At 41.8% G+C, this 16,154-nt stretch overlaps 1 protein-coding gene across 1 annotated transcript in view; it reads right to left on the reverse strand.

Annotated features, from left to right (window-relative positions):
- Positions 1–11,682: 11,682 nt before the first annotated feature.
- DACH2 (dachshund family transcription factor 2) overlaps positions 11,683–16,154 on the reverse strand; it is a gene marked incomplete at both ends in the record, with an annotated part of 260,062 nt that continues 255,590 nt past the window's right edge. Inside the window, one exon of the mRNA XM_083372037.1 lies at positions 11,683–11,720. Within this exon, the coding sequence (XP_083228163.1) occupies positions 11,683–11,720 (38 nt within the window). The remainder of the gene's footprint in view (positions 11,721–16,154) is intronic.

Genomic DNA, 16,154 nt, shown 5'->3' on the forward strand with positions numbered 1-16,154 from the left:
TAAAAGTTCTCCCAATTCGGGACTTTCCATGAGTTTGCCACTGCCACAGCTTAGCCCAAAACCTGACATCTGAAGTTTTAAGCAGAAGATTATCTGAACGTATTAATGGCCTGCAGTCTTGATGGCTCTAAATTTAGTGGAATTATGTTCAACTGAAATAGAGCAGCTTGAAAAGCGCAATAGATTTGTTGGGACCCATTGCCCTGCAAACATTTTAGGAGAATGGATAAGGGATCTAAATGATATTCCTGTGAAGCTACTCAACCTTCCAGCAAAATGTTCTAATAATTTATAGAATTGCGGTTCTTAGCTTGTGTCCCTTCTCTCTCTCTCTCTCTTTCTCTCCCCACCCCCCCAGGGCCCTACCCTTTTAATATAGCAAAGAGAGCGAAACACTAAACCTTCCCAACTTCTTAAAATATGTGTCACTGACATATATAGTAAATATGCTCCCAGGTCTTGTGGGGTTATTTATAAGCTGTTGTCGGGGCTGAGGAATGGCAAAACAAATAAAAGAAATGAACATTGTCGCTTGTAAGGGCAGGGAATTCACATCACACCATGTTCAAGGGACCCCAGTGATGCCAAGAAGATAAAAAACAGGCATCCGTGACTAAACCATTATTATTTGTATCATGATATGGCTGAGATAAGCACCAGCATCCATGTGCTGCACTCTCTCTCTCTCACACACACACACGTAACTGTGGTTTAGTGAGTTTATTCATATTCCCCAGCAATTCCCTTCACCCCAAAACCTAGAAGTGTCCCAATCAAGTCCAGCCATGAGCAGACCAAGGTTAGTCCACAAAACAATGGCCAAAGAGTCTACAAAGCACTTGAAAGTTTCTCAGACAAAATAAAGCCACCAGGCAAACTTAAATCCACAGCAGAAGAGAGCTCACTAGTCAAGAAAAGTCCAGAGTTTCCAAAGCATAATTCAAGTCAAGGCACAGTTCAATTCAAAGTGAGGCAGAAATCACAATGACCAAAACCCACACAGCTAGGAAACAAACACATTGTCCCCAGCAACACCTTCCCCTGGCTGCTGTGCTAAATAGCCAGCTTCTGGTACAGCCCATCAAGAAGGGCAAGGCTTTCTTCTCTTGAGAAGTCTGGCTGACTTTCTCTGCTCCTGCCTTTTCTCTGCCCTACATGTTCTTGGATCAGGTATTTTTTTATTTTAATTTTAATCCCATTTATATCCCGCCCTTCTCCAAAGACTCAGGGCGGCTTACAATTTAAGCACAAACCAATGTGCTTAGCAATAGCCTTCATTCTATGTATATGCCTGCGTATTAGGGCTTTTGCCCCCCCCCAAGCGGCATTATTACACAGTCAGCTTATTGCCCCCAACAATCTGGGTACAGAAGGCAGTTCCTCTTCCTCCTCACTGACCATATGAAACTGCATGCTTTCTACAGCTGGAGCCTCAGCCAAATCCCTTCAATTAACTCAGCTCCTGACATGCCAAGAACTGGTTCATCCTCCCCTGAGCTGACATCTAGAGAGGTATCTGGGGAATCATCCAGGAGAGTCATCACAGTCTGCCATATTGGAACAATTGCGAAGTCTTTAGTGGGCCACACTGCTGAATTCTGCTTTAGGTCTTTCCATGTTTTGCTGGCACGGTGCTGGCCAATTGAATGTAGCTTCATTTCTTTTCTCACAGTGATTAAATTAGTGCCATTTTGGGCCATTGCAGGAAATAAAAATGGAGGGTAGGCCAAACACCTCAGCACTGTTTGGAGATCCATCTTACAATTATCTTAATCCCCCAGGGATCACTACTAGAAAAAGTAATCTGTCAGAAAATCTGCCTAGGGTACTCTCTGACTTGAAGAGAGAGAGAGAGGCACAGTTAGATTTACTTCTGTCTTTTGGGGGTTCAGGAAATGTTTCCTTTTGACCCTCTACTTGTTTAAAATGCCTGGGGGCTTGTTGTTTTTCTGTATTCCTACCAACAGACCAACCATTAAGAACACCGATTAAAAGGACATAGAAAATAATCATTGAAAGGTTAGCCAACAGGGTTGAACACCCCAATAGGTCTTAAACTGATGTTTACCCCAAGATTTAATAAGGATATAAAAATAAGGATTTAAATCCCAAGATTTAAAAATGCTCCCTTACCTGATTCTCAGTTAAAGGTGAAATGAAACTCATATTCTGTTTAGCATCGCTTTACTGACTTTGTGTAAGGATTGTGTGCTTATACATGTATCATGCAACAGGCACAAATTGTTGCTTTTTAAAAACGTTTACAAACACAAAAAAGCTACTTGGGATTTCTGATTTCCTTTTTTCAAACTTTTCTTTGCTGTTTAGTTTAGCTTCCCCTAATTTATTTACCTTCGCTTTCCGTTTGCACACTGCCTCCATCAACCACCCAAAGCTGCTACAAGGAGGAAAGTTCAAGCAGACACATTTGGAAGGCAAGTAACAGTGAAATGCTAGGAAAAATGTTCTTAGATAGTAAGGACAATTTGACAGGACTAATGACCTAACACCATGATGGGCTGTCCTTTGCTAGAGGGTGGAGGGCTTGGATGGTTTAATCTGCATTGCTACACGCAGCTTGGTTTAAGATTCCAAGGTCTGCAAAATGTGTATGATTCCAAACTTTATTCATATCGCATAACTGTCAAGGAGACAGCAAAAGGCAACCTGGAGAAACATTTTGCTACTGGCACCCTTTTAAACTTTGTGTCCATGAATCTAGTGGAGTTCCTCAATTTTATTTTTTGCTTTTTTTTTTGCCTCCCAAGATGTACGCAGTGAATGCAAATATTTTGTGCAGCAAAAGCCGAGTGTGAGAGATCTTTAACCCTGCTAACAAGAGGATTTTTACTCCAGGTTCATCTGCAACTGGTAATAGGAAGGACAAATGAAAAACGATGCCCCTGTTTCTGAAATGGGATGCTAGTGAGATAACATACGTGATAAAAACAGCAAACGAGAAGAAAATAGAGAGAGACTTGTAATATGCAACTCATTTCCCCCCCCTCTATCTTCCACTTTGTTTTAAAGGAGATACTGAAATTGTCATCAATGTTTCTGCCCATCATTCAAGAAAATGTAAAGGGGATTTAGACACCAGCAACACCATGAACAAAATAGTGCTTTCTCGTCGTATATTGTCTGTCTTACAGATTTTTAACTTATATTTGGGGAAACGTATTGATAATTAATGAAGCAGTAGGCATGAGCCTAAATGGACTCCAGAAGATGGTAGAGGACAGGAAGGCCTGGAGGAACGTTGTCCATGGGGTCACAATGGATCGGACACGACTTCACAACTAACAACAACAACAAAATTGATAATTAACCAAGAACTGATGGATCTAAATACTTTCATTGCCCTTCTACCATGCTTCAAATAGGTCTCTGGATCTTGACCACTATATGAAAGGGAAGAATCGTAATTTTTTTCCTCTAAATTCTCATGGCATTTATTACCCCTACCTTCAAATCAGTACCCAGAAAGAGGCCTCAAATTGAAATTAACAGCCTCTATCTCCAATCATAGAATTGTGCTAAACCAAGCCTTTGACAAGTAATCAATTAATACCTTCTGCAAGAGGTACCCATTTCCTCTCTGCACTGTATTCAGAGACAGGAGGAGAAATGGGATTTTAAGAACAGGAGTTATGGAAAAAACTAAGAAAACTTTGGATCTTGCCTTTAAGGACTTAGAAGAGTAGAACCATCTTTTAAATGCCAGACAAAGTCTACAGATTTGTCTGTCTATTTCTAGCTAGAATAGAATAGAATAGAATAGAATAGAATAGAATAGAATAGAATAGAATAGAATAGAATAGAATAGAATAGAATAGAATAGAATAGAATAGAATAGAATAGAATAGAATAGAATAGAATAGAATCTGGAAGGGACCTTGGAGGCCTTCTAGTCCAGCCCTCTGCTCAAGCAGGAGAACCTTTTAGAAGGCTAAAAGAATGGTGGTCGGTCTCCTCTCCAGTGGCAAGATGTTCCAGAGGGCAGGGGTCAAGACAGAAAAGGCTCTTCTCCTAGATCCCACCAGCCCAAATCCCTTGTCCAATGGGGTCCATAGTAAGCCCCTTCTGCTGGAGCGAATGGGACAGGCCAATCTCACAGATGGACCATCGTCTACAACGCTGGTCCAGTGCTGGTCGAGATAGCTATTTTTCACTTCCTAGTCTATAGAGACTAACCAATGTTAGGACCCTCAACCACAATAACATCCTAATCTTCTTCTAATGATTGTTCATTTTGATACAGTCAAACCAGCAGCAGGAAGTTATTTCACAGAGGCCTCCACCACACTGCGTGTCTCTTTTCATATGTAATTATCCTCAAAGTGCATTAGATAATGCACATGATCCCACAGCTGCGTATGCATCTATAAATCATTAATGAGGCAGTTAACTGAAGCAAAACTATAAAAGATTTGCATTACCCGACAGAACCCTTCCTTAATTGACTTCCAGTTATTTACAATTAATTTTTCCATTTGAAATAATAACCGATCGCTTCTGTATATGTGTGTATGTGGGGGTTTAAATTGTTTAATGGTTCAGGAATAAAATGTCAAAGGGTGATTCATGACATATTTATTCAGTGAGGTCCTGTAAATAGACAGCAATGGCTTTTATGTCGGTGGATAAAAGTGCATAGGGATGGTTGCAGTTTGCACATAACATGCCACACGTTTGCGTCTTGGTTCTTATGTTCACAAGGCAGAAAGACCGGGCCAGCCTTCTTCCTTTGCTGCCCAGATTATGGGATGTCTGAGCCACAGGGTCTTCCCACACAAACCTAAGCTTTAAAACTGTTTATGGTTTCAACTGTGTTATTCTTTACTGAATTATTGTTTTCATCCTCGTTATCGTCCTACAATTTCTTTTTTTTTAAAAAAAAAAAGTTGCTCCCAGTTTTGCCATTTGCTAGATCTAATTAAAAACAGGGTCAACAATTGAGAAAGAGGGCATCTCCTTTGCATTTTTTTGTTTTAAAAGGGAAAGGGATTTGCAGCTGCATAAAGAAGCAAGTGCATATAGCTTTCAGAGGTTGCAGGGGAAAGGAGATTTTGGCTGTAAATGGTAGTATCTAATGGGTTAGGCTGTTCCTGAAAAAGCTAGAGGATTCCAACCTAGTTAGTATCTTCATAGGAGGTTAAAATCTCTTAGCTGCAGGGTGGACTAGAACAAAATCCAAATCAGAAAGTCACAACCATTTCTAATTCATTGTGAAGAAAATGGTTGGGAAGCGCTAGAAGTCAAATACGGCTTAGGAGAAGCCTAGAACTAACAACAACAACAACAACAACAACAACAACAACAACAACAACAACAACAATAATAATAATAATAATAATAATAATAATAATAATAATAATAATAATAATAAAAGTTGGAAGGGACCTTGGAGGTCATCTAGTTCAACCGCCTGCTCAGGCAGGAAACCTTATACCATTTCAGACAAATGGCTGTCCAGTCTCTTCTTAAAAACTTCCATTGTTGGAGCATTCACCACTTCTGGAGGAAGGTTGTTCCACTGGTTAATTGTTCTAACTGTCAGGAAGTTTCTCCTTAGTTCTAGGTTGCTTCTCTCTTTGGTTTGACTTGTTGCTTTTTCATACTCCCAATTCAGATGGGAACTTGTCTTACTCCTCGACCTTTTACCGTTCCAGGCAAATAGCTACCCAATTCTCCCCTTGAGAACCTCCAGCGACGGAAAACCCACACCTTCTAAAAGCAAGCGGTTCCCCTGATTAATTGTTCTCCCTGTCAGGAAATTTCTCCTTGCTAAGAAATGATTCTGATTGCAAGAGGCACACAGGGCTTTCTATTTAAAAACTGACTCCTCCATTTTGTTCAAATGAAAAGCGAAATGCAAATTTGTGCATAAGCCAATGGGGCAAATAACGAAAGTGGATATGATGGACCTGGCAAGGATGTGGAGAAAGTTCAACAGCCTGAACTCCAACCTTATTTCTCTTCCTTTTGTAATCTGCTGCTCAGTCAACCTCTACTTTCAAGACTGTATCAGGTGATATTCCGTTGCATCGTGTTACCATTTGTAATAATAGTAATAGGAGACCAGTTATGGGTCATCCAGCTTGCTGGTAATTTGGATACTAGCAAATTGATCTTTCTTCTGTGCCAGTTCCTGAACTTTATAGCTCCTTATGTCTTTCAAGTGTACTTAGCCTAACCCTCAACGCATTAATAAAGAGGACGTGAGCTTTGTTTAAATTGTTTGGGATAAAAGGTAACTTGACAGCTAGAAGTAGCGCTGTTCTTGATTAAACGTTACCATGATTTGTAGTTTTGTTATTAATTAGTGCAAGCAGAAGCTAATAAGAATGCAAGAACATACAGCTTAGTTTCTTCTTTAAGGTGGCCTTTTTCTCAGCATTTTGAGTGTCATTCCAGCACGTCATTATTTAGCATATGGCATACAATGTCAGAGAAAACTACACATGCTAAACACGATGCAGTTCTGACCAACCTAGAAAGCTAGTTCCTTCTGTTCAGTGCTTGCATGCCTACCCTAGGTGCACTGCAGAGGGGAACTATAACTTTACAACAATTAGCTAGTGGCACTCTGATTGCTGGGTCTTCCAAGCTCCTCTGACGATCTTGCCTTGGGGTGCGATGCCTTGTGTCTGGCCAGCTCCAGTTTCTGCTCTCCGCACACACAAATGTAGCTAGGTTTCCCACCACCACCAACAAAGTGGTACCCGTTTATCTACTTGCAATATTTTCTGCTTTCGAAATGCTGGGTGGGCAGGAGCGAGGGATTGAGCGATGGGAGCTCACTTCGAATCGAACCGCCGGAGTGCAGACCATTAATGACCAGTGTCATTAAGGCTCTGCGCCCCCCCCGGTCCCCTTTGATTCCAGCACAAATGACCAGGCTCAGATCCTCCTACTTCAGATAGATTATGTAAAGACCTAGCTCTCTGAAGAAAGCTGGGAAAGATGGCAGGGAAAGAAGAGGATGACTGCCAGCAAGGTGAATGGACTCCGTCTAAAGGGCACCAGAAGAACGCTGTTGGGAAGAGACTTGAAATGACAGGTTATGGATAGATGTCACCGAGAAGATCTATATGGTTGCTAAGCATTGACGATGACTTGATGGCACCTAATCATCATTTCACCATCCATCTGACAAAAAAAAAAGACAATTACAAATTGCAGTTGAAGTACATGTTGCTGAATCAGGGTTGACAATGTGTTGATGTTGCTGCTTTTGGCATATTTTAATTCATTTAATGCCATCTCCGTTGAAACTGTCGTTAAAAGTATCAATCAAGTGCAATTCCTGTAGTAAGGATTCCAGGGCCCAAACTGGTTAAGAGATGGACATTAAGGCAGCGGTCCCCAACTTTTTTGGCTCCGCAGACCGGCAATGGCAGCAGCGGGATGTTTTTGCGTGTGCACCCACCTCTTGTGCAAATGGAGCTTCAAGCACTTGCCCACTGCTGCGTGGTCCTATTTCAAATGAGGTGGGCCACAGACTGGGGGTTGTGGACCCCTGCATGATGGGATCACCAAAAGGCATTATTGGACGTGCAAGGGACTCTCCTTTGCTGCATCTAAGTAATCAGCTATGATTGAAAGCTGAAGGAGCAAATGGACAGCTGGTAATATAGCTGGTAATATTTGGGGGACTCGTCTAGAACAGAGGTCCCCAATCTTTTGAGCACCAGGGACTGGTTCTGTGGAGAGAGGTTTTTCCGCGGACCGGAGGGTGTGTAGTTTTGTGTGCTGCCTGCATCCCACAGATGGGGCTTTGCTTGTTTGTATGGACTGGTTGCTGGCATTTTGCATCCTGGTACCAGTCCATGGACCGGGGTTTGGGGACCCCTGGTCTAAAACCTGGAGAAGTGTGATCTTGAGAAAGTTACGCTATAGGAGCCTATAATGTTCACTCACATGTTAACAATACCAACAGTGCAACAGTTGGGCCCTTAACTGTTCCTAAGTTTCTGGAGACACAAGATGGGGTTCCAACTCAGATCAGCCTGATTCTATGTATTGCACATCTTTTTTTTCTTCTTTTTTTCAAAAAAATTCAATTTATCTTGATGGACCAGAACACCCAGAAAAATAATAATAGAAAAGCTATGTTCTTGTTGTTTAAAGGTTGACTAAAAGAAACATACAATAAAAGAAAGCAGTTTTATTAAAAAAAATCAAATCAGGGGCAGATAATTTCTCTTTCCAGATCAGAACTTGGCTTCTAATTTTAAAGGCAGAAAAACAGATTTGGCCACTGCCAGATGTTAAGATTCTACTGATCAGCCAGCAATAGTTGAATATATATATATTTTTTAAAAAGGTCCATACAGGTTAGGAAGTCCATTAAAAGGCGAGCTATGTATCTGCTCCTAAGATCTCTGTAGAGGAAGCAGTCTAATAAAATATGGCTTATAAATCCCACTATGTTTGAAGTACAGGGACATAATTTGTAACTATAACGAACTCTTCTGAATCAGAGCGTCACAGCTGGCCAGGGTGAGGAACCATTGAAATTTAGGCATTGTTTTATAATTGAGGTAACTTTCTGGTTTCCACATAGGGGCAGAGAGCTGCTTAAGAGAAGATGCTTAGGTAAAGAGACTGAGCTATTTTGTCATTCTGCATCTAATATATGTGAGTTTATCTTTCTGTCTGCCTGATTATAGGTTAGCATGTGTAGCGTTTCCCAAGACAGTCCTAATTAATGGAGTTTGTTTTCCATTATTACTCTCCAACGTGTGATGGAATTATTGCCTAGTGCACGTTGAATCAGCCAACCTGGTAAAACATATTTTTAAAACCAAAAAGCAGAAAGGCTGGGCTCATAATTGTCTTTATTTTTAGCACTGCAGCTTCTCTTCTCAACTTCTGAGTTATCTGGGAGCTTCTAAGGACCTGGAATATTTTCCACAAGAATTTAGACTGAACTGTCTCTAAAGGGGCACCATTATGGCACCGTTCTACCTGGGCACCATATGATAATTGAGGAATTACTCAGGCTGAGCAGTTTTTTTCTAGCTTCTGGGATGAAAAAAGCACCAGTTGTTTGATGGAACCATACTGTATTGTGCAGGACCTTCATGATTATGGAATTGACTGTGGAGGTTCTGCATAATACAGTATGGCAGTCATGTCAAACTGCCGGTCCGCAGGCCGGGCGCATCATGCCGAAACCATGCCCACCCCATTGCCGGCAATGGGGAAAAAGTCGCGATATGTCACACGATGTCACGGGTTTGACATGCCTGCAGTATGGTTTCTATAAGTGGTGAAGCTGCCAGATGCCTGAACTGATATTTGAACGTTGTAACTTGGTTGGATATCTTATTTAGAACCATATCAGCTAGCCGGGATTCTTAAATTAGACATTTCTTCAATGAATTTCTACAAATCCTTCAAATGTGACATTTACCAACATGCACATCACACTGGCTTGAGATATGAAAGTCTGATGCTTTGCTTAGTCAATATTTATCTGGCACTAGCTAATAACTTTACAACAGATTCCTTCTCTGGAGTTTCTTGATTCCTTAAATCTCATTTACCAGTGCTTTGACATTTAAAACTATTCTTGCAAGGGCAAATGAAGAAATCAATGAAGTGTTCACCAAGCTAATACAAATGTAGTAGCTTGGGCTTTGAGGAGGAGAAAAATGCTAAGATGGCTTATCTTTTAAAACAATCACATTTGCTCTGCAGTATGGGTTGGATTTTCAAATGAGTTGTTCAGTTTGAAAAATATTGGTTTTATTAACACTTCTTGGAGTTTTCAAAAATTAAAGCTATGATGTGCATTGAACTTCATGCTTTTCAGAGGAGAGACAAAAGTCACATCCTATTTTTAACTGGGGAATTGGCTCCACCATCAAGGAAAGCAATGTCAAGCACCAGGTATAACAGGAGATTCAGGCAGCTCAAATGAGTATAAAGATCGATTGCAAGCTTAAGCTCTCTACAAGAATCTGGTCAACTAACAGTCAAGGGAAAAGAGCGGGAGATAAGAAAGGCATTCAAGGTGGGCTGGGCTTAGATCTCTTGAGGGGGCTCAGGGACTTATGACTTATGTTTGACCCCTCCTTCCAGCTCAGCCTGATCATCTCCTACAGGTGTTGGAGATCTAATATGTGGGGTATAAATCTAATACTGTTAACTAAATTCCATATGATGTAATTATGCAAACGGACTGATGCACATTATGGATGGTTTAGATTTGGATAGAGCAGACTTTCAGATTTAATGGACATCCTCTCCCTGAATAGTCTGTTAAATCAAGGTTTTAAATGCCTTGCATAATTTTTCAAAGTATTTTATGGCTGTCTTTTTTTCTGGACATATCAAAAAGTTACTATGTTTCAGTGGGTATGTTGAAAAGTATATTCAGTTGACTTGCTCGAAAATGTAAAATGAATATCTGCTAACCATAATCCAGCATTAAAAAACATGATAAAAAAATGAAGCCATTTCCAAAGTCAAACAAAAATGTTTTAATACTGTAGTTTTTTTTAGCAAGAACATTTTAACAAAGAATGTGTACTTTTAACTTAATATGATACAACAGAGAAACTATATTTTAAAGTTTCCATTATCTAACATCCTACCATATGTTCATCCTTCCCTTGTCCCCTGATGTGAAAAGACCAAAAACTAAGCAGAACCGAGTTATTATTATTTTTTCTTTTAAAAAAGCGTCAGTTTATAATCCCCTTGTTGCATTGAATATTGGACTTTAGTTCACACTTTTCAGTTGGTCATCCAAGGAAGGACATTTTTTTTTACATTATCATATTAAAAAAATGTACATACTTTTCTCTTCAAAACGTAATATATATTTTGAGTTTTCAGCTTCAGTAAACAAAGCTTAAATTTATAAACACAACTGAAACAGTTCCGAGGTGAACTGTTTTAGTGATAAAACTGGACATGTAGATTACACAGCCAGAAAGAACCACTGCAGCTTATTAAATTAATTGTGCCATTGTTAAAAACAGTTGTACACCCATCCTCAACCTGGTTCATTTCACATACACTCCATTGAGTTTGGGGATATGTAGTTTGCAACGCATTTGGAAGGTGCCAAGTTGGGGAAGGTTGTGGTAATGCTTGGGGGTGGGGGGCCGTGGAGGGGGGGGGCTGCAGCACCATAACAAACCACGATGCCATCAAAATGACAACACACGTGTCACAGCCTGGTTGCAAAACCAGTGTTGACTATATAATGACATCGTGATGACCCAGGCAATTTGCATTATGACATAACAGATGTGTCATCATTGTCCCCCCCCCCCAGCTTCTCCAACAGAGGCCATATTCCAGGGAACCATACCTATATGTGCTTAAAATATGCTAAAACTGATTCTTCCCCGTTCTGTTTCTCTATGACTTAAAAAAAAACACGTTCTGCTGCAAAAGGTTTGGGATGGCAAAGCTTGCGCGTCTCCACATTTCTCAGTGATGGGTCAGCCATTTCCCCCCCCCCCCCCACACACAGGCGTTGTAGAGTCCCGGATGGAGGGTCCGTATTGCAATGTTACTAGACTGGGTCTTCACACCGCACGGAAGGTTGATCAAGGTCTGAAAGAGACTTCTGTGCAGGAGGTTTTAATCATCTTCAGAAGTGACTGTTACATGTCCCCCACCCCTCCCCCACACACAAACATGCCATATCGGGCATCTTCAGTACATAATGGTTGGTTTGATGTAGGCTCTGTTTTCTGGAAAAGAAAAGAAAAAAAAGGATATTGCCATTCCACTGCCTTTTATCCGAGGTTCTTGAAAGCTGGAACCGAAGTTTGTTTTTAGGAAGACCACATACACAAGAGATGGTATCAAGGCTAATAGAACTAGTCCTTGACTCACGACCAACAACAGTGTCTATATTTTCTCTTGATATGTGAGTTTTGCCCCATTTTTTACAACCTTTCTTGCCACCGTTGTCAAGTGAAACACTGCAGTTGTTCAGTTAGGGACAGGGTTCTTAAATGCATCTGGCTTCCCCACTGACTCTGCTCGAGAGGAGGTTGCAAAAGGTGGATGACGGGACCCTGGGACGCTGCAACCGTCATAAATATGAGTCAGTGGTGAAGATCTGATTTTTGATCGTGTGACCATGGGGGGGGGGATGCTGCAAAGGTTGCTAAGTGTGAAAAATGGTCATAAGTCACTTCTTCCAGTGCCGTTGTAACTCTGAACGGTCACGAAATGAACTGTTGTTAAGTTGAGGAGTACCCGTACAGTCTGGCGTGCCTCTTTGAAGCCTGACTTAGAGCACAGTGTGATAAATAAACAATGGCAATCCCACACTAGAAGACAACAAGCTCTCGTTCGACTAGGGTCAGGGAAGCTGAACAACCAGTCCCCCCCCATTCACCAGGACCATGTGCAGCCCGTCACGAGATTGAAATTCCGTAGGCTAGCTTGGAAAACAGTTGTTCTACCTAGTTTAACATCTACCTAGTTTAAATGCAAGAATGCCTGGACAGAGGAAGGATCTAAGGTACCTTCTTGCCGCCTGACCGTTAGTGATCCCTCTACCAAACCACCTGGATTTGGAGGAAATTCAACAGAATTAGGTGTGATACTGTTTCTGCCCTGTATCAGTGGAGGTGGAAAGACTCCCTTTGTTGTGATTGTGGCGCTGATATGCAAACTATTAAAACATATTGTGTAAGATTGCCCCACGCTGTGTGTTCTCTGGTTCCTTAGAACAGGGCTTTTCAACCAGTGGCACGGGTACCACCTGTGGTACATTGGCACCTGGCAGGTGGTACACGACCATCCTAGAAAAGTAGTAGCTGGGGAGGGGAATGAGTGAACCGGTGGCAGCACCACACAAGCCTGAGCGAGAGACGGCTGGAGCTGCAGGGCTGTCAGGGCTCAGCGGAAGCGCCAGGATCAGCGCTTCTTCGGGGCTGTCAGGGCTCACCGGAAGCGCCAGGATCAGCGCCAGGCTCCAGATGGACCTCAGCACTGATCCTGGTGCTTCCGTTGAGCCCAGAAGAAATGCCAATCAGCTGGTAAGTTGCAGCATCTCCAGGGTCTTGTGATTTACAATCAGATGCTTGGCAACTGATTCATATTTATGACGGTCACAGTGTCCCAGGGTCATGTGAAGTGACCAAAACCTGCTGCAACCACCCAGCACACGGAAGGGGGGGAATAAAAACCAAACACACCCTCACCCCACCCCCACTGCCAATCCTCACAAGAAATGCTCACAAGAAGGAAAACCTCAGACAGGAGGAAGAGCGCCACCGGGCGGGCAGGCAGGTGTCTTGCTCGGCTGTGGCTTGGGGGGGGCACTTTTTTCAGTGCCATGGTAACTTTGAACAGTCACTAAGCGAACTGTTGTAAGTCGAGGACTACCTGTACTTCATCACTATTTTCCTTTTTTTTTTTTTGGTTATCATGTTTTTGACACCTTGCTAGGCGACTGGTGGTACTCAGATGTTGCCCTTAAAAGTGGTACAGTGGGTGAAAAGGTTGAGAAGCCCTGCCTTAGAAGATCGACAGAGGCGCGATCACCTGGAGAGCTGAACTGGACATCCAGTTATGAGGCCACTGCCATAATCCCCATAGAATTTTTGTATGTAATTACGTCGACTGGGTGCATATGTTTACTTCTCCTCTTACTCGTCCTACCCTAAGTAAGTAAGTAAATAAATAAATAAGAAGTGGCTGCAAGCACCATAACAAACCCATGATGCCATCAAAGTGACAACACACCTGTCATAACCTCGTTGCAAAGGTTTGGGATGGCAAAGCTTGTGAGTCTCCCCATTTCTCAGTGACGGTTCAGCCATTTTTTCAACACAGAATTCCCTCTGACTGAAGGTGTACATAGCTGGTTTATCTGTTGCAAGGAACTCAACCTGATCTTACATTCATCCCTTATGGCCACCCACTGCTTAGAAGAGCAACTATTTCTTCTTCGTTCCAATGGCGCTAGTTGACCCATAAAAGACAAGTCTTGGACTCATGTTTTAATTAAACGAACGGAAAACCAGCAGACACTCCAGATTTACCCTCAAGGTGCACAATACTATCTCAACGTGCCTGTAAGCTTCTCTGCTAACTATCCAGGGAAGATGAACGGGATCTTGAGTGTCTACACCTACAAGACTAAATCACTCAAATACCAAAGCAAGTCTTGTTTACTAACTTGTTTCCTGTTGAACAAAATGGGAACAAGAATCTGGAGTACTGGATACTGTTGAGGTGGTAATGCATGAATAGGGCATATAATATTAATACAGAGCTGTGGTAGCGCAGCGGTTAGAGTTCAGTATTGCGGACTAACTCTGTTTCACATTCTCAAGAGTTCGATTCTTTCAATCCTGACTGGCTCAAGGTTGACTCGGCCTTCCATCCTTCCGAGGTCGGTAAAATGAGGACCCAGATTGTTGGGAAAATAGGCTGAATCTATAAACCGCTTAGAGAGGGATGTAAAGCACTACAAAGCAGTATATAAGTCTAAGTGCTATTGCTAGTACTATTAGGAGCCCTGGTGGTGGGGTGACTAGAAGGCAGTCTTGCAGGCTAACTTTGCCCACAGCCTGGAGTTCGATCCTGATCAGGCTCAAGGTTGACTCAGCCTTCCGTCCTTCTGAGGTTGGTAAACTGAGGACCCAGATTGGTGGGGGGCAAAGAGGCTGACTCCGTAAACCGCTTAGAGAGGGCTTTAAAGCACTGTCTTCATTCCGTTCATTCCGCCGGGGCCTGAAGACCTGGCTCTTCGAGCTCTCTGGCCCAGGCTGAGGATTAATTTATTTTAATTGGGGGTTTTATTATACAGGGATAAATTTAATCTTTTTTAAACTTGGTTTTTAACTTTTGTATTTTTGGTTTTTAATTACCCTGTAAACCGCCCTGAGTCTTCCGGGAAAGGGCGGTATAGAAATGTAATAAAATAAATAAATAAATATATACTGTAAGTCTAAACGTTATTGCTATTATCCATCCATCATCTATCTATCTATCTATCTATCTATCTATCTATCTATCTATCTATCTATCTATCCATCCATCATCTATCTATCTGTCTGTCTATCATCTATCTATCTATCTATCTATCTATCTATCTATCTATCTATCTATCTATCTATCTATCTATCTATCTATCTTGACTCAGCCTGCCATCCTTCTGAGGTCGGTAAACTGAGGACCCAGATTGGTGGGGGCAATATGCTGACTCTGTAAACCACTTAAGAAAGGGCTGTAAAGTACTACGAAGCGGTATAGAAGTGCTATTGCTGTTGCTTTGAAGGTCAAAGGAAAAATATATATAAAATCAATAAAAGAATCAAAAGAATCTGCACTTGTTTTTGCATGAGAATAGACTGAAAGCCCCAGCCACTAACCACTGATTTTTGAAACCACAGTAAAAAAAAATGACCACGCTAAGCGAGCCTGTGCCAAGGATTGACTGATCTCGCCTTTTTGATTTGCAGGTGCCGATACTAAATCTACCCTAGGACGCAACCTATATGGACCAGCTAAACGACACATATCCTTGGAGCGATTGCCAACTTTTGATACGTTTCAATTTTGAAATGCATTTCAGCTGTAATATGAGTGATTTATCATTTAGCGGGCGCTGTCAAAGTAAACTCCTCGCTAAAACAAAAACATCTGGAACGCTAAACAGATGAGGGCAGGAGCTGAATTTCAATCCCCATCCAGCATGTTCGCTCCATTACAAACAGGAAACAGCTAATTAGGAATTGAATGTTTCATGTTTTAAAGGCGGCCTGCCCTCTCGGAACAGCAGCCATCAAACATGGAGCCTGAACATAAACACGAATAAATATCACAGACAAAATTAATGCCTCAGGAATGTCCAGGAGCCTGGGAACTAAGGGTGGCAGAAGGGAACTGGGCTTTGACGGCACTTAGAATTTTTTTTTTTAAAAAAAGTTTAGATATTCTCTTATCCACTCCTTTGATTTGCTATTCACGTCCCATGTTTGGGAAGACCCATTTCTGCTGCGTGGATGTCACGCTGACAGAAAACCTGGCAGTTTGGAATTCCTTGAGTAGGGTCGAATCTCCAACACAGCAGTGCTCATCTCAAATTGTGGAGGAGCTGGTGTTCAAAGATCAACCTCTTTGTCTCTCTCTCTCTCTTTTTCCTTCTCAAGTGACAACAT

The sequence above is a fragment of the Vipera ursinii genome, assembly GCF_947247035.1.
Source record: "Vipera ursinii genome assembly, chromosome: 12".
NCBI lineage: Eukaryota > Metazoa > Chordata > Lepidosauria > Squamata > Viperidae > Vipera > Vipera ursinii.